General features: G+C 34.9%; 1 protein-coding gene across 1 annotated transcript in view; it reads left to right on the top strand.

Moving 5' to 3' along the window:
- The window catches only part of LOC145273720 (thimet oligopeptidase-like), a 31,933-nt gene extending 10,761 nt beyond the window's left edge, over positions 1-21,172 (top strand). Inside the window, exon 2 of the mRNA XM_080127096.1 lies at positions 21,034-21,172. Within this exon, the coding sequence (XP_079983222.1) occupies positions 21,034-21,157 (124 nt within the window). The 3' untranslated portion in view covers positions 21,158-21,172. The remainder of the gene's footprint in view (positions 1-21,033) is intronic.
- The last annotated feature ends 1,997 nt before the right edge of the window (positions 21,173-23,169 follow it).

Raw genomic sequence — 23,169 nt, 5'->3', positions numbered from 1 at the left:
TTATTCAAACATAATAAACATTTACAACACCAAAAGTTTATCAGGGTAGGTAGAAGAGTAACTTATTTGGCCTTTGGTAATATTTATTTATCATATATTTGTTTTGTGACCACTTTTTCATACCTCTGTGCATTGTAAAACAAACACAATAAATATTATCATAGGCAAGATAAGTTATTCTTTTACTTAACTTTTACGTAAGTGGTTTCTGTGTTTTAACTCATTTACGCGTTTTTTTACTAAAGTAAAAAAGTGGTGTCAAGTGAAGCCGTTTGAATTAAACTTAAACAAAAATAAAATAAAATTACATCACTATTTTTGTTGTCCTATTTTCAAATTAAATTCAAGTTTTACGATATTCTTTTTTATTACATAGTTAGGTGAAAGTACAGAATAGTTACAAACATCTTGTCCCCATGCTAAGAATGAGTTTCTAAATAAAGAATTTTAGAAGTTTGTGGAACTCTGTTTTATTCAGGAAATCAACTAATTTTAACAAAATGTTCAGTAACAGAATATGATATATATAATGATAACACTTTTGGACATCTTACTTTTTGTATTAAACATTCCTATCATGTTTAAATATGTTTTTCATTTATTTTTATACAAGTAAACTTTTGGTACTTATGCACTTATGTTACCGTGCTGAAAGAATTCTTAAGATGGGAAGGGGAGCGTGCTTTGTAATTATTTTGTATTTTCACCTATCAATTTAATAATAAAAAAGATATTGTAAAACTTGAATTTAACTTTAAGATACTATTTTTAGAAAATAGTACAGTAACATAAATGCATAAGCACCAAACTTTCTTCTATTCAATTTTCTGTTTGAATTGAATATTTTTAAAAAACTTTTTTTCTGACGCTAAAATAGAACATTTACGAAAATATTTTTTTTCTTTTCATAATCAAAAACTGATGTTTTTTAAATTATTAAAAATGAAAATAAAAAAAATGTTTGTCTCATTGCTGTCACTCATGACAGATGGCATTAAAAAAAACAATAAAATATTGACGCTCGCTATTTCTATCAATGTGCATATAAGAAGTTCTTTACCAATTCTTTTCAAATTTTCTAACAAAAGAAATAAATATATTAGCTGTTACATACTGTTTGAACAAAGTTTCTATCTTGATTTATTTTTATACTAGAAAACCTCAATTCCAATATGTTCTAACTTTTGACTGGAAAGTCACACGTTTTGTTCAGATTCTGTGATAAAAACAATTCTTTTCTTTTATCTAAATACGAAATATTATCAACTAGTTAACTTTCATGTCCAGTATTTATATGAACAAACCTAAAACGTGTGTGTCCGAAAAGTTATCTATTGCTCGCAGACTTGCCATAACAGCATGTTTCATTGTTAATAGGCAATTTCTTTCATTGTTAAATTGCAATTTCTTGGAATATACAAATCACAACAAAAATATTAAAATACTATTTTAAAGAAAATTTTATTCTGAATATAGGAAAATTAAGGAAATGATAATAGTTGTAGATATACTGGTGAGTAGTTTCTCTTGGCTTGGAAGCAGATGAGTGTTTCAAGAAAGCACCTTCTCTCGTACCCATGTGAGAGAAAGCATGCAACCTCACAGGGTAGAACACACTTATCCTTCATGTTAGATACAAACCTTACATTGGTGGAAGATATCCATCCTATCAATGATAGAGGTCTTCACCCAGTAGATGAGTTATGAACATTTTTATTGTTCTGTTATGTTGCGTTACTTGTCTGTATTGCATTTGTCAGTGTGTTAATAAATTTCTATATTTGTACTTGGGTTCCACCTATTTATTTATTATACGTAATTTATGCTTGTGAAGTATTTTTTGTTTCAGATTAATTAAGTTAACTATGCAACGACAATATGTCCAATATTGGTGATTTACAGGGAGGAGATTTCTTGTCGGCAGCTCGTAGTGTGAACTTACAGGGAGGAGATTATTAGGTGGCTTGCACTCTTCTTCAGACAAATACTCTCCCCAACAGACTTGCTAGATGGACTACATCCTCCAATTTACATCTGACATTTGATACGTTAAGGGAGCATACAATATTCCAGCAGGCACTTTATCGCGAGGAATTAACTCCTTCCAGTTAGGACCTTCCATTGACCTCAGCACTTTGTCTGAGGAACAACAGAAAGATGAACATCTACAATAATTCCTGCAGAACAATGCAACTTCATTGTATTTGGTAACAATTACCAACCTCACCAGCAACAAAAAAATTGTGTGTGACACAAGCACAAACAAACTGCGTCCATACATCCCAGCATGTTTAGCGCAGTGCATGGTCTATCGCACAATGGAACCAATGTATCGATAAGGCTACTAACTGACTGATACATTTGGCCATGGATGAAAGCAGATGTGAGAGTGTGGGCAAACTTGTGTATGAAGTGCCAAGTTTGGCCACCATACTCGTGCTCCTCTAGGCACGTTCCCAGTCCCGGACAAGAGATTTAAGCATATACCAACATCAACAAATCATTTCCTACATGTGAAAATCAGTGCTATCTGCTGACATGTATTGACAGGTTGTCTCGATGGTTTGAGGCTCTTCCAATGCCATGCCAGACATGACAGCATACATAACTATCAGAACATTCCTCACTGGTTAGGTGGCAAGATTCAGTGTCCTGGAGAATGTTATGACAGACAGAGATTAACAGCTTGAGTCCGAACTATTCCACAAACTCTCAAAACTTTGGGGCACCAGGAACATCCATACTACGGCCCCAAGCAAACAGCATGGTCGAGCATTTAAATCACAACTTGAAGGCCTCTTTATAGATGCAGCTTACTAACAATTCAAAGTGATTAGTACACCTTCCACTGATCCTATTGAGGCTGCATGTAAAGAAAGACATGGATTGTTCAGCAGCTGAAGCTATGTATGGAACCACATTTTGGGTACCAGCACGATATTTTTTTCCAAGGAAAGTTTGGGATGTAACATAATTTGTCGATAGACTAATGGAAAAAATAGCCGAGATGACATATTCTCCATTAAGGGAACACAAAAAAACAAAAATATATGTCCCCAAGCGGTTGAAGAAAGGTACACACATATTTATCCGTGATACAGTTGGAGTGCATTCTCTGCAACCACTATATCGTAAAGTAATAGAGAGACACAAGAAGTTCTTCAATGGTGGGTCAAAACCCATGTGAGAGAAAACATGCAACCTCATATCCTTCATGTTAGATACAAACCTTACATTGGTGAAGCATACCCATCCTATCAGTCATTCCCTTCCCCTATACCTGGGCATCTTGGGGGTGCTTGTTTACCATATATGCTAACACAATTGGACTGGGCCACTCCTGTCAGACAGGTTTGAGGGTACCATTTTAACAGTTGTTGGTTGATGTTTCTGACTGGCAGTACAGGAGCCCTAACTCTTTGATAACCCTTAGAGCAGCTGCTCTATTATCAGTTGTATAATATCAGGATGTTTGTAGTACCATGTCGTGCATGAAAAAGGACCCTGCACTTATCTCTGGTGGGCATTTCCGAGGCCACATTCCTGTAGATGAGGAGCCGGCTGATGGTCTACTCGTGTTGCATGATGGTGGCTATACACATCCATTTTGCCTAGCACCTCACTCTAGATCTGAAACTATGAAATAAAATGAAATGACAGCTCAATCCAAAAAAAAACGTTCAAACCAGACACACACTCAAACAATTCGCTTTCACCCTTGAGGCTTGTATTTACAAATATCCATGGACTTAGAACTTACTTAGATGATGTAGAATCATTTCTCCTAGCAAACTTCCTGGATATCTTAGCACTAATTGAAAGTAACTTGTACTCCTCCATCCCATCTAACATCTTTAACATGTCTGATTATCTTCCACTTTGTCATAAGGACTCTGACAGACACATGCATGGACTTGGAGTCTATATTCTTAACACCTTTCCCATATCTAGGGAATCTAAACTAGAATCAGGTGACCAAACCTTTATGTGCTTTAAACTAACTTTACAACATAACATTAACTACCTGTATTATCTTTATTACTCTCCATCAACCCAGGACTGTCTCTGACAGCATAGATATAGCACTCTCCCTTGACACTAGCACCCAAATACATGTATTTGATGACTTTTACGCCCACCACAGAAATTGGCTTGGCTTCTCTAACTACAGTGATGAAGCTGGTAGCGTTATCCATAATTTTGCTATATCCCATTCTTTGACACAGACAGTAACATTCCTGACCCATCTCCCCAAGTTGAAGAACCATTGCTCAAAATGACAAGGTACTACAATAAGACTGACTGGGATACTATTAGAGATCACATCAGAGACGCCCCATGGGGAAATACCTTTTCTCTTCCAGCAGAACAGTGCACAAATGAGACCACTGAATGGTTCAAAGCAACAATTGAAACACATGTTCCTACACGGAAGTTCTATAGCAAACCCCACTCTCCTCAATGGTTTACTTCTATTTGCGCAGCTGCCATTGCTCACAGGCAACATGCATACCGTAGATTTATCCGGCATAAGTCCTATACAAACAAAGTATCTAGAAGCTAGAAGTAATTGTAAGAAAGACGTAGCAACAGCTATGTAACAATCATGAGGTTATTTGCACAGCAACTGAGAAAGCTAACATGCTTTTCTTTTTTTTTTTTTTTTTTTTTACAAAGTAGTCACCACTTATCAAGGCCAGGAAGCCACTCGGGAATAAAGGTTATTGCGTGTACAGTATGTTAGTATTGGAGATTCGATAAAGTGTCTTACTAAGGGGCGGTTCATCAGGAATTTGTTTACATTGGACTTGAAGACATCCAGAGTGTAGTCAGGTGGGAAACAGGCAACCGGAACAGAGTTCCACAGGCGTGCACTTCTAAGAAAGAAGCTTTGTTCATGGAATGTAGGTTTTGATTTAGGCACAGATAAGGAGTGGGGAAAATTTTTGACAGTTGTTTCAGCTGGACGGATGTTTATCATGAAAGATTGGCAAGGCGGGACCAGAGATTGGAGCTCAGACGAGCACCTGCCATGGTAGTAACGATAATATAAAGACAGGCTCGCAACGTCTCTCCTGTGGGAGAGAGGTTGCAAGGAAGAGAAAAGGGCATCACCCACTAGACCACGAAGCCTATTTTGTACTCTGTCAAGGCAAGATAGGTTGTTTTTAGCAGCTCCTGCCCAGATGTGGCAGCAGTACTCCATCCTTGGACGTACTTGGCTTTTATACAGATAGAGAATTGCGTCAGGGGTGAGATATCTTCTGGAGCCGTAGAATGATCCTACCATTTTTCCAGCGACCTTGGCAACTGACTTGATGTATGTGTTCCATTTCAGGTCAAGAGTAAAGATCAAGCCCAGAAGCTTATCAAAACATGGAGCTTCCCCGAGACGAGAACCACCTATTTCAATTGATGCCAGATGGGGATCAGAGCGTCGATGATGTAAAGATAGGAGCTTGGTTTTAGATGCATTAAAAGTAACCAGCCACCTCCTACCCCACTGTACCACGCGCTCAAGATCAGAGGAGAGAGAAGCAGAGAGCACTTTGTCATTTACTGCCTTTGATGTGTTGCCATAGATGGTTGTGTAATCAGCATAGATGTCAACGAATGATTTAAGTATGTGTTTTGGGAGATCATTGATGTATATCAGGAAGAGAGTTGGGCCTAGGATGGACTCCAGCATTAATACTGAGGGCCTCTGATTTCTGCCCATCAACCACTACTCTTATGAGCCTATCAGAGAGAAATGATTTAATGATAGAGAAAACATTTCCAGTTATACCATAGCTGGAAATCTTGTGAAGTAGGCCCTTATGCCAAACCTTATTGAAGGCCTTTGATATGTCAAGAGCAATTGCCCCAGAGAGGAAGCCTTTGTCAGGAGATTCGCTAATCCTATTAGACATAAGTTAGCACATCTGCTGTAGATCTAGCAGAACAGAAACCATATTGCATGTCACTAAGAAGGTTATTTCTGCTGAGGTGGTTGACTACTTCTCTATTTAATATAGGTTCCAGCAGCTTACTCATAACACACAGGAGACTTATTGGTCTGATAAGTTCTGGTTGAAGCTTTTTCAGCACAATGATTGGAATGCCGTCAGGGCCAGTTGCTTTACTGGAATCAAGGTTCTTGATTAGCTTGATGACCTCACGCACAGATATTTGTATGTTGCAGCGCATGTTGTCCCTTATAGGAGGAAATACGGGGACTTGATGGCCTTCGTCGCATATGGTAGAATTAGCTGCAAAGTTCTTGGCAAATAGTTTGGCCTTATCTGATGCTGACGAGATGACCTCTGGTCCATTGATGATGGTTGGGATAGAACGCATGCTTCTGTTCAAGATCCTGTTTGCTATTTGCCAAAACTGGTGGGAATCAAGCTGCTGCTCAGCTACTTTAGATTTAACAGACTGAGCATATAGCTCTCTTGCATTTTTTATTACTCTTTTGCAGTGGTTGCTGGCAGTCCTGAAGGCAGCTTTAGTCTCAGTGCATTTATTACGTTAGTAGCTATGGAAAAAGTGATTTCTGTGCGCGATGTCAACAGCACATTCTGGGGAGAACCATGGCTGGCTGTTACGGTTTTTTTTTTTGAATTTTTGGGATGGTATGAATTGGTCTATGCCTACAATTAGCCATTCGGTCAGGTCTGATACTATAGAGGATACATCCTTTTCAAACATGGAATGCAAGGGTAGATCAGATATAAGTGTACGGAAGCTATCCCAGTCAGCCGTAGAGTATCGATATACAGTGCAGTGGAGAGGTACATCTGAAGATTTATTACATTTACTTTTTATCTTAACTGACACAACTGAGTGGTCAGAAGATCCCAGAGGAGACAGAATGGAAATTGAACATAGCTCAGGGGAAGTTGTGAGAAAAAGGTCTAGAAGGTCTAACCGGAAGTATTGGGCACTTGGGTGGGTTCGTGAACAATGTGGGGTAGAATCATGACAGAACCTCCTCTCATCATCTGTCTTGTTCGAGTGGGTCAGCCATTCCACATTGTGGACATTGAAATCACCACAAATGTGGATGTTAGCTGAAGGGTGAGCAGACAGGATGTGGTCAATTTTTTCAGATATGCTCTTAAAGATAGTAACTCTGCTATTGTGGGGGCGATAGAGAGCAAATATAAATGCAGTGGTGTAAGCAAGTGCAACCTAGAAGCACATATAAGGCAAATTACAGTCTTCTCTGGAGATATCCCTACCACATGGAAAGCCATATTTAATGTAGGCACATATTCCATGTCCATAGCGATCTTGGGGGTCAGATTTAGATGTTAAGTTAGAGTATCCTTTAATTATGAATTCATCAAGAGAAGTGGCCTTATGCCAGTTTCGCTTAGGAAGAATATGTCTGGTTTCGTCTCCTGTAATTGGGTTTCAACCTCTGGAAGGTTGGAACGTAGACCCCTGATGTTGGAGAAGGAGACATGGTAGTAGGGGTCTATGTTGGAGGATGGGGTTCTAGGTTTGCACGTGTTATTTTTCTGGAGATATTTCATGTTGAGGATTGGGGTTTGTGGAACAGGTCGACAGACTTGGTTAGAGCAGGACAGAGAGGGAAAGTAAGAGAGAAACAGAGAGGAATTTTTTGTTTTTTGTAGCCATGATAAGGTAAAGCCGTAACAATGACCCACTAGTATGGCATTGAGAAGCCCCACTAGAAACTATTGCATGGTCCAGAGTCCATTCACCAGATGGCAATACAGCAACCCCAGTATTTTGCACCTGCTGATGGTTCGGGTCCCTGACTATCAGCCGGATAATATCAGCCCAGATAAAACGTTTACCTCCAGCACCCTTACTAGTGACATGGCCACAAGGATAGACATAGGAACAGAAAATTTCCAACATCTCAGGCTACTGTTCACGAAGTATTGCCGTCCTGGAGAGCAGCTTTTTTTTCACCTTTTGTCAGAAACATCACTCATTGGAAATGAGGACTGAGGGACAAATAAGGAGCAGCGAGAGTAACAAGAGCTGCCGATAACGCAATAAACAAGAATGCGGAACCAACCGGGAGCTTTTGGACACATATTTTAGAGTTAATGTGGAGACAAAAGTTTGGTAGGCAGCCGTTTGACTCCGTATTAACCCACATTGCCGAAAGCTACCCGGCAACCCGGTTGATAAGGAGCTTCCTATCACATTCGCTATCTCATCTCCATCCACTTTATCATCTGATCCCCTTCAAAAGTCTTAGGAAAATACATCCTCCTGAAAAAATATGTTCCTGGCAAAAAAAAAAAGTTTTGTTCCTTTACGAGTTTTTCTTTTTTTTTACGTAAATAGTTGAAAAAAAAAAAAAGAAAAAGTTTCCTAATAAAAACAATTACTAGCTATTATTTGTTTAAACAAAAAAAAGTTATCCTACAAATATCATTTTTGTTGGTTATTTTACATAAATAGTTGAAAAAAAAAACCGTTTCATTAAAAAAAAATAATTACTAACTATCATTTGTTTACAAAAATGTTTTCTAAGTATTTATTTTGCAAAAAGAAAACAATTTCAAACAGTAATAATTATAATAATAAAAAACATAAATGAACGGTAGGTTTTTGCTTTTTATTTATTTTTGGATGTTTCTACATTTATAATTTCATTTTACAGTTATTTTGTTGCGTTTTTATTTTATCGGCAACACTGGTTTTATCCGGCTGTTGACGTCATGCGCCAGACAATGCCGAGCAAATGCTGAGTTATGTCTGGTTCGTTAAATGCACAAGTACCCAGAACTACACTAGATGATCTGAAAATCACCCCTTCTCTAGTACATATCATCATAAAAAAACCTAGACACCTCAAAAGCATGTGGACCTGATCTCATCCCGGCTGTGCTATTAAAAAAAATTCTCTGTCGAGGTTGCTCCAGTTCTCTCTAAACTCTTTATCAAATGACTTAACAAATCTTGCTTTCCTGACTGCTGGAAAATTGCTTCTGTAGTACCACTTTACAAAAACTCTGGCGAAAGAACTGACCCATTAAATTATCACCCAATTAGCCTCCTCCCACTTTTTGCCAAAATATTTGAGTCCTTAATTAATCAAGCTGTAGTCCACCACCTTACAGCTACTAAACTTCTGTCTGACCACCAATATGGATTTAGGCAAGCCCGTTCTACTGCAGATATTCTAACTGTAATCTCTGAACGTTTATACCAAGCACTGGATAAAGCAGGGGAGGGTAGTAGCCTTAGATATATCTAAGGCTTTTGACAGAGTATGGCATGATAGTCTTCTCATGAAAATAAAATCCTATTGGTATTACTGGACGAATGCTTAGCATAATTAAATCCTTTTTAAAGGAGAGAAGGATTCAGGTTGTCTTCGATATGTGTATGTCCAAAAAATTTTATATCAATGCAAGTATACCTCAGGGATCGATCCTTGAACCTTTGTTGTTTTTGATATTCATAAATGACTTACCTGCTAAAATTGCCTCTGACTTGAGTATATTCGCTGATGACATCACAACAGGCATGTGGGTAAAACTAATGAGCACATATCTAAGGTAATCACAGAAATCCTAGAGGAAAGCCTCCAGTCTGCAGTGGAATGGGGTCAAAAAAGGACGGTAACCTTCAACGCTGCCAAGACAAAGCTCGTTTCCTTTAATAATTACATGAAACCTTACCAACCACTAATAGCTATGGCTAAAGATACATTACCTGAAAGTACTTCGTTCAAGCTCCTTGGCTTCATGTTCACAGGAAATCTGAGTTGGAATAGATACATTGAGAGCATTGCCAAGGCTGCTGCAAAGAAGGTGAGCTCTCTCTACCGTGTTAGCAAGTTACTTACACATGAAAGTATCCTGTACCTCTACAAAGCCACCATTCGCCCATGTATGGAGTACTGCTGTCACATTTGGGCTGGTGCATCTGCTACTAGTCTCTCGCTCCTAGACAGTCCAAAAGAGGGTCACCAACCTGACAGGTCCCAAACTGTCATCTAAGTTTCAGCCTCTGTCCCATCGACGAAATGTTGCATCCCTCTGCCTGTTTTACAAGTATTTTAATGGTGCATGCTCTGATGAACTACAAGCCCTTTTATCCCCTCGACGAAAATACCCCCGACAAACCCGACAAGCAGCGAAGTCCCACCCTTACACAGTAGTGATCCCTAGATGTAGGAAAGCCTTCTACTCTAATAGCTTCTTCCCCAGAACTGCTAGACTTTGGAATTCTCTTCCGGTTTCCTGCTTCCCAAACTGTACTGACATGCAGAAGTTCAAGTGTAATGTGAACAGACATCTTGCTGCTAAACTCCCTACATAGTACCCCTGCAACTTAGGTTCCTGATAGTAGCCCTCTACATCAAAGTGGCATTGTGCCTTGTTTGGGGTGAAAATGTAAAAGAAAAAATTATAGAGGTCTCTACGCAGTCGGTTATGAACATGTATTGCTCTGTTGTGTTACTTGTCCGTATTGCATTTGTCAATGTGTTAATGTCTATTTGTACGTGGGTTCTGTCTAGTTAGTTATTATACGTAATTTTTAGCTTCTATAAACTTTTGTCTATTTGTACTTGTTGCAGACGAATCAGCGGAAAGCATACTGCCTTTGTACAATGGCTGCTGCACAAGTTGAAGTGAACCATTGGAGAGAGTGGGGCTTCCTACACAAAACTATGAGCATGCAGAAGTACTTTTGTGTAGAACCATGTGTTTCAATCTCTGCTTTGTTCCATTCAATTGTCTCATTGGTACACTGTTCAGCAGGAAGAAACAATGCATGGGGCATCTCTGATGTGTTCTCTGATGGTTTCTCAGTCAGCCTTTTAGAGTATCTTGTCATTTTTAGCAATGGCTCCTCAGCTTGGGGTTGGGAACTTAAAGTGATATCAACCAGTATCACAAGGTGATCGGCATTCCTGAGTAAACTATTGCTATAATCCTCGGGTACTGTAGTTAAGAATAGATCTAGAAGTGAGACTTGTTGATCTACACATTCTTGGAGGAATGTTAGGGAATGAAATATAGAGAAGTTATGTTGGCTGCTACCAGCTATGTGAACTCTAATAACCAAACCAACTACTGTGGTAGACATTAAACTTTTCAAATCCATGTACCTGAGCATTAGTATTTAAGGAAAGTGCTGTATCTATAGTGTCAGATACATGGTTGATTAGGGTACAGTCCCAATTTGAAGAGGAACAGTAGAGAAAATATAACTGACACAATGTTGTAAGGCTAGCACACGAAGGCTTGGTCATCTGATTCTAAACTGTGCTCATTAGTTAAGGTGTACAAATGTAGACTTACTGTCATGTTAAAGTAGTTAAAAGGGACTGAGGAGTGTAGGTTGGTTTCACTTAATGTTAGGATATCTGGGGAGTTTACGAGGAGAAAAGATTCTACATCATCTAAATTACTTTTAAACCCACATTTATTTGTGAATGCTAGCTTCAAGAGAAGAGGTGAATTGATTTTGTTTGGGTTGTTATCTGATTCAAATATGTTTTTTTGCTTTGGATTTCATGGCAACTATAACCATCCCAATATTATACAATGAATGATAAAGCAGCTACTCAAAGTGCTACCAAAGAGTTAGGGCTCCTGTAGTTCATCATAATTCAATGGATAAAAACAAATTTTTAAAAATAACTCAATTGAATAAAAACAAATTTATAAAATTAATTCAAAGGAATTTTTATTATTTTAAAAAATAGTTCATTAACAAAAACAATTTTTTAAAAATAATTCAATTGATAAAACAATTTTTTTTAAATAACTCTAACAGATATAGCAAATTTAAAAAAAATTATTTAATGGATAAAAAAGAATTTATGAAAAAGAATTCAATGGATAAAACAAATTTTTAACAATAATTTAATGAATGGAAACAAATTTAAAAAAATGGATCAAAATATATTTAAAAAAATAATTCAATGAATAAAAACAATTTTTTTAAAATATTCAATGAATAAATAAAAAATTGTAAAAATAATTAAATAGATATAACAAATTTGAAAAATTATTCAATGGATTAAAACAAATTTTTATAAATAATCCAATGGTTAGAAACAAATTTTTAAAAAATTCCATGGATAAAGACGAATTTGTACAAATAATTCAATGATTAAAAACCAAATTCGTAAATATAATTCAATGGATAAAAACAAATTTTTTATATTAATTCAATGCATAAAAATGAATTTTCAAAAAAAAAAATTTAGTATCCATTGAATTATTGAATACTTTTTTTTTTTTTTAAATTAAAGCGGTACTAACAAATTTGTAAAATTAATTCAACAAATGAAAACAAATTAAAAATAATTCAAAGGATTAAAACAAATTTGTAAAAAAAATTAAATGGATAAAAATAAATTTGTAAAAATAATTCTATGAGTAAAACCTAATTCTTAAGTATAGTTCAATGAATAAAAACTAATTTTTAAAAATAACTCAATGAATATATGGAAATGTATAAAAGTAATTCACTGGATAAAAACAAAGTTTTATAAGTAATGTAATGGATAAAAACAAATTTTAAAAAATAATTCAAAGGATTAAAACAAATTTGTAAAAAAATTCAATGGATAAAAAATCTTTTAAGTTCAATGCATGAAAACAAATCTGAAAAAATAATTAAATTGATAAAAAAAAACTTGTAAAAATGATTCAAAGTATTAAAATATATTTTTAAAAAAATAATTCAATGAATAATTTTTTTAAAAATAATTCAATGGATAAAGACAAATTCTTAAAAATAATTAAATGTATAAAAACATTTTTAAAAATATTTCATTGGATAAAACAAATTTTAAAAAATTCAATGGATAAAATTAAATTTGTATGAATAATTCAATGGACAAAAATTTTTTAAAAATAATTAATTGATTAGATTTTGATTAAAAAAAAAACAAATTTTTTAAAATAATTCAGTTGATAAAAACAACTTTTTAAAATAAATCAGTTGTTAAAAACAAATTTTTAAAAATAACTCAATTGATAAACATAAATTTTTAAAAATAATTCAGTTAATAAAATCAAATTTTTTAAAATAATTCAATGTATAAAAACTAATTTGTAAAAATAATTCTAAAGATTAAAACAAATTTTTAAAAATAGATCAATGGAAAAAAAAAACAAATTTGTAAAAATAATTCAAGGGATGAAAACAAATTTAAAAAAAAAATAATTTAATGGATAAAAACAAATTTGTATAAATAATTCAATGGATAAAAACAGACTTATTCCTGAAAAAAAATTTTTTTCAACTAATAATTTTTAAGGTTGGATAAAATTGAGAAATTACAATATTATATTATATTAAGGTGAAAATTTATTAACAAATCAATTTTTGTAGAATTCACTTCAAACAAGGCATGAACCCACCTGAGCTAATTAGAAGTTTTTAGCGACATAAGTTACATTAACGAAATAAATTACCTTTCTGATTTAACGAAACAGAAAAAAAATATTTTATCTTTTCCTTCTTTTTTTTTTTTTTTTTTAAGTTAACGAACTACGGTTTCTAAGAATTACATTTAACGTAATACTTAGAAACCTTATCCACAATAATCTGTTCAAATTTTGGAAAAAGTCTGCTCGTCTTAAATCAAGAATTTGTACAAATTATAACGTTTGCAAAAAACAAAAGGGAATATATTTCAACTAGTCGTTTTGCAAAAATAATGAGTTTTTTTTTTCTTTGTTTTGCAAAAAAATGAGAATGTAAGAAATTTCTTTCTCACATCTCAATTTCCTCCCTGCAGAAGCAAATGAATTCTACAAACAAAACCCTTACCTTTCAAACTCCAAATTTATTCACAAGTAACAGCAATGAAAGTTCTTTGGTTCTGGTATAGTCCTTTTGCAAAACAGTGGCCCGATTTGCTTCCATACTCATGGAGCCTTTAGTTTGAATTCCTATTGTTGGAATGTTAGTTCGTTGTTCCTTTGGAAGGATCCATGAATGTTCATAGTAAACTCGGTGGGAATGATGGCGCCTATAATCAGGCATATTAGCCCCATGGGACTCAAGATGAATTGAGATAATTGGTAAACATGTAGAACAGTTCTTGAATGTCATCCTCAATTAGGATAAATATAGTAATATAAGTTGTCTCTGCTTGTAGAGTTGTAGCCTTCGTTCACCAACTGTTTGGTGTCCATGAAGGAATTGTCTTGGCTCCCTCGAGAGAGAACCGCTGAGATGAATCTATCCCGTTGCCAAGTTTCTGTTAGACTGAAAAATAAAGCATGATGCAAAAGGGGCACCAAGCAATTTATTTGACTCATTCAAAATCAACCAATCACGGACCGGCTACTAGAACTGTGTGGCTGGCCTAAACAAGAAAGATGGCAGTTGTATATGGAATTTCTCACAAAACATGAGAATTTTTGTGTGCCAAGACGTGCACAAAAAAATCTGTAACCAAAACGTTCAAGTAACTTACGAACATAAAGTATACATTTTATTTTTGTTATTATTTACAAAATATAAATTTTTAATTATAGACAGGAAAAGAATATTTTTTTGGAAAAGAATAACCGATAATGAACCTTGTTTTGTTGTTATTGTTCTTGGTTTTTGTGTCGCAAATAAAACATCTCAAAGTTAACACTTTGAAATACAAAGACAAGTAAAAATAGAAATTGTGTTCAAACGCTATTTAATAGTGAATATATTTCTTTTATCCTTAAATTTGAAAAGAATTGATAAAAACTTTACATGCACAAATTAGTGACAACCGTGTATAAACATGAGAATTTTTGTGTGCTGTGACGCACACAAAAAAAAAAATCTGTAAACAAAACGTTTCTCAACTAACTTACAAACACAAAGTATTCATTTTATTTTTGTTATTTAGAAAACATAAGTTTTAATTATGAAAAGGAAAAGAATATTTTATAAAAAATAAATTCTTTGAAAAAGAATGACCGACAATTCCCACCATTCGCCCAGGTAGTATCTGTTCCATAATTGGTCCTTGGTCAATGTAGGGGAAACCCTTCATACCGAGACAATTACTATTTATTTGGATACTGCCAGAGTGCCCCCTTTAAGGGGAGCTGGTTTTCCCCCCACATTAAAAACAACCTTGTGTCTAATTTTCTTTCGAGGGGAAGCAAATAAATATCATGACTACACTTTTAAATGATTCAATGAAACGCACAAACCACTTATCTCGTTAAGTAAAAGAATAACTTTTATTAGGTTTGTTTTATAATCCACAGAAGTATGAAAAAGTGTCCAAGAAACAAATATATAACAAATAAATCTTACCAAAGGCAATTTACTCTTCTACCTACCTTAATAAATTTTTGGGATTGTAAATGTTTAATTCTGTTCCAAAAACAAGTGTTGAGTGTTACATCAGAACAAGAAAAAATGTCTGAAGTCTCTTAAAGTCTCAAGAATGATTTAAAAATAAAAAAATTATACAAAATAGTGGTAGAAACTCACCTGATAATTGTCATAGTAACTTAAAGCTGTTAAAATGAAATTTAATAATCCTAATTAGTTTAATGTACTTGAAAACATTATTGTAATCTGTACAAAATTTCCTTGAATTATATTGTGGTGGCCATCTTGAATTTCTTGGTTGCCATCTTGGATTTTTCACGGTCTAATGATGACAAATGATAATGCCCATCAGAATAATATTTTGCATGATGATAAAGCCTTACCTCCCATTTCTTTTAACTGTTTTTTATGATGCTTCTACTTAAAGCCATTTAAATGAAACTTAATTATGCTAGTTAGTTTAATGTGCTTAAAAACATAATTCTGATCTGTACAAAATGTTTTTTAATTTGATATGCTACAAGCCATATTTTGTTAATTTCTTTTAATTGTGTCATTGTAGCCATTTTGGATTTACCAGTCATCATCTTGAATTTTTCATGATGTTATAATGGCAAATGATAATGTCCACCAGAATAATACTTCCTATGATGATAAAGCCTTACTTACCATTTTTTTTTACTGTTTTTATGATTTTCGTACTTAAAGCTGTTAAAATGAAACTGGAATATACAAATTAGTATGCTAATCAGTCCGTAAGTTACCAAGTGAAATGGTCATAAATAACGCCAACTGAACCTTCATGGTATTATGATAATATGTTCAAAATTTAATCATAATATCTTAAAAAGTTCTGAAAATACAGCTTTTTAAAGATGGGTTAGTCTGTAAATTGTCCAAATTTCCTACCATTTTCAGTCACAAGCTTATATGCATTTGACTGACTTAAGGCAAAATGTCCATGAACCACACATTTTTTGATACTTTGAATAGTCATAACTCCAGTTCTAATGGGCCGATTTAAAAAAAAACTAGAGATATTTCTTTGTTTTTTTTTATGCTCTTTTCACTAATGCTTGACTTGAGTTTATTCGATCTAAAGAAAACAATGGTGTGGTATTTACTACTTAATATGCATTTGAATAAGACTGACTATAGGCAAAATGTCTAGTGAACTCAGATTTTAAAAAAAACTATTATTTCTTTGTTTTTTTATGCTCTTTTCAATAATGCTTGATTGTAGTTTATTTGATTTAAAGAAAAAAAATGGTGTGGTATTGCTAAAGAAAGACCAAGAATTTTCAGTGTCAAGATCAAGAATTTCTCAAGAGCAGAGCCATTCATGAAAATCGCAGGAAGAAAAAAGACACATCTATGATTGAAAGGCAAACGAAACAAACTATTTCATACCCCATTCCTCAGCTAAACCCAGGTTAACTTTTAGATCATCTGCATATTTTAACTCATCTCAGGGAGATGGGCAAGAAACACTAGAATAGGAAGTAGTGTCATCAACATAGATGTTATTTTTTTTTTTTTTTTAACTTTCTCAAGAAGATCATTGATATTAAGAAGAAACATTGAACCTCATTCTCATCCCTCACCTGAATAGGTTGTCATCAGAACAGCAAGAGCATTTTCCTATCGTCACATGATCCCTTTTGCATACATATGTAATTCATGTTTTTTTTTCATGTTTTTTTTTTATTACATTTTCACCCCAAACAAGGCACATTGCCACTTTGTTGTTGGGGGTTACTATCAGAGACATAAGCATCAGGGGCACTGTGTAGAAAGTTGGGCAGCAAGATGTCAGTTCACGTTGCACTTGAACTTCTGCATGTCAGTACAGTTGGGGAAGCAGGGACCTGGAAGGGAATTTAGCTGTTCTGGGGAAGAAACTACTGGAGTAGAAGGCTCGCTCTCTTGCATCTAGGGATCTCTACTGTAAAGGGGTGGGATTTAGCTGCTTGTCGGGTTTGTCAGGGGTACTTACGTCGAGGGGGCACAAGTGCTTGCAGTTCGTCAGAGCATTCACCGTTAAAGTACTTGTAGAACAGGCAGAGGGATGCAACATTTCGTCGATGTGACAGAGGCGGAAGTTTAGCTGACAGTTCAGGACCTATTAGATTGGCGACTCTTGTTTGACCCTTGTCTAGGAGCGAGAGACTAGTGGCAGATGCACCAGCCCAAATATGGCAACAATACTCCATACATAGGCGAATGGTGGCCTTATAGAGGTATAGGATACTTTCAGGTGTTAATAGCTTTCTAGCACGGGAGAGAGAACCCACCTTCTTCGCAGTGTTCCTGGCAATGTTATCAATGTAATTGTTCCAACTCATGTTTCGTGTGAATGTTAGGCTGAGGAGTTTAAAAGATGTACTTTCAGATAAAGAGTCATTGGCCATTGCTATTGGCGGTAGGGAAGGTTTCTTGTAATTATTGAAGGAAACAAGTTTAGTCTTGGCAGCATTAAAGGTAACCATCAATTTTTGTCCCCATTCCACTACGGATTGGAGGTCTTCCTCTAATGTTTCTGCCATTTCTTTAGATATGTGTTCATTTGTTTTCCTGTCGTGTCTGTTATAGAGCGTGGTGTCGTCAGCATACATACCCATCTCACAGACAATTTTGTCAGGGAGGTAATTTATGAATATTAGGAATAACAGAGGTCCCAGGATAGACCCCTGAGGCACTCCCGCATTTATATCAGATTGTTTAGATGTACAACCGTCGAGGACAACCTGGACTTTTTCTCTTATCTAAGTAGGATCTAATTATGTTATTTATTCTTCCAGTGATGCTGTATGATCTGATTTTCTTGAGAAGACTCTCATGCCATATCCTGTCAAAAGCCTTAGATATATCTAGAGCTACCGCTCTACCCTCCCCCGCTTTGTCCAGTGACTGGTATATACATTCTGAGATTACAGTGAGGATGTCTGCTGTGGAACGGGCTTACCTAAATCCATATTGTTGGTCAGTCAGAAGTTTAGCATCTGTAAGGTGATGGACTAGAGCTTGGTTAATTATGGTTTCAAATATTTTGGTGAAAAGTGGGAGGAGGCTAATGGGGCGATAATTTACTGGGTCAGTTCTTTCGCCAGAATTGCTTGTTTTTGTAACCTGTCTAACAGGGAGAGAATAGTGGTTGATGCACTGGTCTAGATGTGAGAACAATACGCCATGCATAAACAAATGGTGACTAAAGATATATCATACTGGAAGGTGTGAAAAGCATTCTGCTACAGATGTCATAAGTCATCTCTAAACGCATATACTATATACTGGATAAGGCAGGAGTGCTTGACATATACAAAGCTTTTGAAAAGGTCTGGCATGAAGGTCTTCTCATGAAAATTAATTCTTATTGTTACTATTACTGCTACTACTACTACTTTAACTACAGAGATTTATCATCCTTTGTAAATATTTTATTTGTAAGCATTAAAATTATTTAATAAAATTATGTAATTTAGAAGATAATCTCTAGTAAATTATATCTCTTGATTTACGATTGTATAAATGACAATAAAAAAAAATAAACATTAATTTCGCATGGCATGCATGACTGTTTTTAATGATTTATTTTCTATTATTCTTTTTATTACTGAATTAAAAAAATGTCAGCATTAAAGATAAACCAAGCAATTCCTTTCCAATTTTTTTTTTGTTTGTTTTAAACCCAAAATTTTCAATTTATATAAAAATTTTTTTGAAAATTATTGTTCAAATCTATTTTTCATTAAGATTTAAAGTAAACCTTATATAATAATAAAAATGCACGCAAATATTTGCTTGTAAATATAATGTTTATCTATTTTACCTTTAGTATTGTTGGTAAAGTAAGATAATCTAATAAAAACAGTGAATTTTCATGAAAATTTATGTTTGGTGAAAATGAAATAATTATTAAATTATTTTTTTAAGAGGAGAAAGATGCAATTTATAGATTATTAATATGTATGTAATCTGATCAGGAAGCTTAAAAGAAACAATAATTGCCTACATCTTTAATTTCTTGTGTAATATATTTTAAGTTTGAGGTCTTGAAAATAATGCGATAAGTAAGTAGCAATTATACATTTACATAAAATGGTCATTTTATCAGGTTGACAAGAAAATTCTTGCGGTTTTTAACTTCTAAATTGAAATGAACATATCTCAGCTCAAACAAAAATATTTTGATCAAAATAAGCACCATCAGAATCAACACTGTTGGCAATACAAAACTAGTGTATTTATGCCAGTAACTTAAAAATCTTGCATTCTGGTGGTAATGAAGTCACTAAAAGCGCTTTTGATATCACTTATGTTTTTTAAGCATTTCTCATGCAGAAAGTTGTCGAGCTGCTTGAAAAAGTGGTAGTTGGTAAGTGAGAGGTCTGGAGAGTATGGCAGATGAAGCAGAATTTTGTAGCCCAATTCATTCAACTTCTACAGGATAAGTTTCGCAATGTGTGGTCGGGCATTGTTGTGGAGGAGAATTGGGCCTTTTCTGTTGACTAATGTTGGGTGTTGTCAAAGTTTCTGATGCATTTCATCCATTTGTTGACAGTACTTCGCTGCCATAATGGTTTCGCCTGCATTCAAAAAACTAACGGATGAGATCGGTCACAGAACAGCAAACAGCATGACTTTCTTTTGGTGCAACGCCAGCTTCAGGAAGTGTCGTAGAGCTTTGTCAGCATCTAACCACTGAGCTGAGCGTCACCGGTTGTCGTCAAGAACCCACTTTTCATCACAAGTCACAACCTGGTTGAGAAACGGGTCATTCTTATTGCGTAAAAGAAGGGAAGATGACACTTCATAATGGCATTTCTTTTTGTTGTTGTTCAATTTGTAAGGCACCCTTTTATCAAGAGTTTTTGTCTTTTCAATCTCTCTCAAGTGATAGGAAATCGTTGTATACATTATGTTTAATTCAGGACCAAGTTCTCGAACAGTTGTGTGTGGATTAGCTTCGACTAAGATTCTTAATTGATTGTTGCCAACATACAATAGCTGACCACTATGCTCATCATCTTCAAGACTCTCATTGCCGCCATAAAATTTCTTAAACCACTATAATGCTTTGCATTTAGTAGTAGTTCCTGGGCCAAACACTTCGCTGATATCGCAAGCTGTTTCAGCAGCTTTTTGGCCTAGCTTGAATTGAAATAAGAAAATTGTGAATTTGCTTTTTTTCCATTTGTATTCAATGTTCTGAAAAAAGACATAATTGTTGTACGATTGTAATTTAAATGATTAAATAAAGCGAAAAACGCTCTTTAAAATGATATAAAGTAAAGGTATTATAACGAAAACTTATCTGAAAATACATTAAATTAAATTAATAATTAAATTAAAGTAAAGGTATTATAATAAAAACTTATCTGAAAATACATTAATTGAAATCAAAATTTAAAATTTCGCAGGAACTTTCTTCTCAACCTAATAAAATGCTGAAAATAGTTGTATCACTTAAATTTTTAAAACATTTTCTTGTCTAATTTTCAGTTGGATTTAATACTCTAATCACATTATCATATAGCTCATAGATTTTACTCAAAAGAAATTCAGCGATAAAGTTTTGTTTCATAAGTTTTACTTTTTAAAATAATATAGTTTAGTGAATAATGCTCTCTTTTTTCTCATTGTTGATTCCTTAAGATCTGACTTTTTATATATATGAATTATAGAAATGATTGAATTTTACTGTTTGATAAGTTTTATTTCAAATTTTTCTAAATATGTTTTTTAATTTGTTTTTAGCATGCGTCAAGATGTATTTGACACGATTGTAACATTCTTTGAAAAATGTCGAAACACTTTAGATGCTGATACCAAGCGTTGGGCTGAACGTCTGATAACATTAGGACGTAAAAATGGTATGTAGTTTATAATACGAGGTCATTCCAAAAGTAATGCCTCTTATTTTTTATTTTGCCCGAATGGACCAGAAGTGATTGCATTGTTATGATGACTGACCTTATGCATTAATAACCTGAATGTTTCATCTTTGTTGCAGATATTGACAGTGTAAGATTCTAAGAAAGCAACCCTTGTCATGGATATGCATCAAAAGTAGAGATGCATCATTGAATTCCTAGCAATGGTACATTGAGAGTAGAGATGTACCGATTAGCCAATTACCAATTAATCGGCCTTTGATAATTGGCCGATTACCAAGTTTTCTAATGCCGATTTATGAGCAAATTTTGTTATAAATGATACTAATATTAATTAAATTATATTGTAAACAAAGCCAACTCCCTTTTTTGCTTGCCAGCGAAAATTTATCAAAGAGACATGCATCATCTACACCATATTATCAAATGACAGGCATGACGTGCTATTAACATGTAGACTTTTACAACTGCACTGAATTTGAGGCAAATAGTTGCAAGCATATGTGTATAGGTTTGAGTTGTCTGTCTCTGACAACACGAGGCAACCAGTACTGATCTCCCCTAATGACTATATATATCACAGCCGTGGGCACAGACCTTTGCATTTTGTGTTGAGCTCAGCAACGAGCTGGAAAGATACATTTTCCCACTTTATGCTACCATTACATGGCGCTACAAACAAGATTACCACTGTAAAGCATGAAAATTCTTGAAAACAACATTGGACATTGGAAATATTCACCACTAAAATACCATGGAGCAAGAAAGCTTTTTATTGAAGTGACTTGTTGAGCGTCAGAAAGAACGTTGAACTAAGGAAAGAGATGCTTCGTGGTCATCCTAACATATCGCGAATGAAAAAATCATAACATTCAATATCACTGGATATCACTGATGGCGAATGGGCATTAGTTTTGGACACCTGGGTGCGATATAAAGAGGTATGCAAATTGGAAGACGCAACTGTAATTTGGAACAAACTATGGGAGACCTGTATGCTGGAAACAAACAGGTTACTTTTTGAACTTGTAGGGCCAGAAAGGCTCAACTCTACCTCAGGGGAGTACCTGACAAAGATGTCAGATTGACTGGTGACTGTGAGATGATTTCACAAAAAAGTTCACCAGCAGAAATTTCACTCTATGAAACAGAATAAGGGTGAGTAAATAACTTATTTCCTATCGAGACTGCGTGGCCAAGCCAAATTTTGTGAATTTAGAATTCAATGTCCGAACGGATTTGCCAGCAGTAAGTGGACTATTGAGACGATATGGTTGATGAACAGATGATAGTTGGGCTGCAAAATACTAAACACCAAAGAAGAGTAATGGCGCAGATAGCTTCGCTTATTACATTAGAGCAGAAGTTCTTTTGGTTGGTCTACCTAGAGGCAACTGATAAGTCAGCTCCCCATTTTAACGATGCCGCACACCCTCTTGCACTATTTGGTGTATAAACATTGAACCAAGAACAGCACAACCAGGAGACAAAGGCTCCTTCAACTCCACAATGTACCAAACGTTGCAATGGTTGCGGAAAGACGTCACACATAAGAGGATTGATGAGTCGAAGTAATTGTCCAACAGTTGGATTTTTGCGAGGTGGTGGGACATCTGAAAAGTATGCCATAAATTTGAGTGGTCCAGAACAATAGCCACCAGCAAAGTATCGAGAAGTGGGGGAGTCATTTCTTTTTTTAAATTTTTTTAACTCATGTTCACCCCATACAAAGCATATCGCCACTTGAATATAAGGGGCTACTATTTGGGGCTATGTCTAGGAAAGATTAACAAGATATTTGTTTATGTTACATTTAAACTTATGCATATAAGTGCAGCTAGGGAAACAGGCAGCAGTAAGGGAATTCCAAAGTCTAGGGAAGAAACTGTTAGAATAGAAAGCTTCCTGGCATTTCGGGACATCAACAGTGAAAGGGGTGAGATCTTATTGCTAAGCAGTTTTGTCAGGGATATGTACGTCGAGGGGGATACAAGTAAAA

The sequence above is a fragment of the Euprymna scolopes genome, unplaced genomic scaffold (genome assembly GCF_053919585.1).
Source record: "Euprymna scolopes isolate OS-2025 unplaced genomic scaffold, ASM5391958v1 sca140, whole genome shotgun sequence".
Classification (NCBI taxonomy): Eukaryota; Metazoa; Mollusca; class Cephalopoda; order Sepiida; family Sepiolidae; genus Euprymna; species Euprymna scolopes.
The sequence above is the reverse complement of the archived record's forward strand: the minus strand, read 5'-3'. Positions and strand labels throughout refer to the sequence as shown.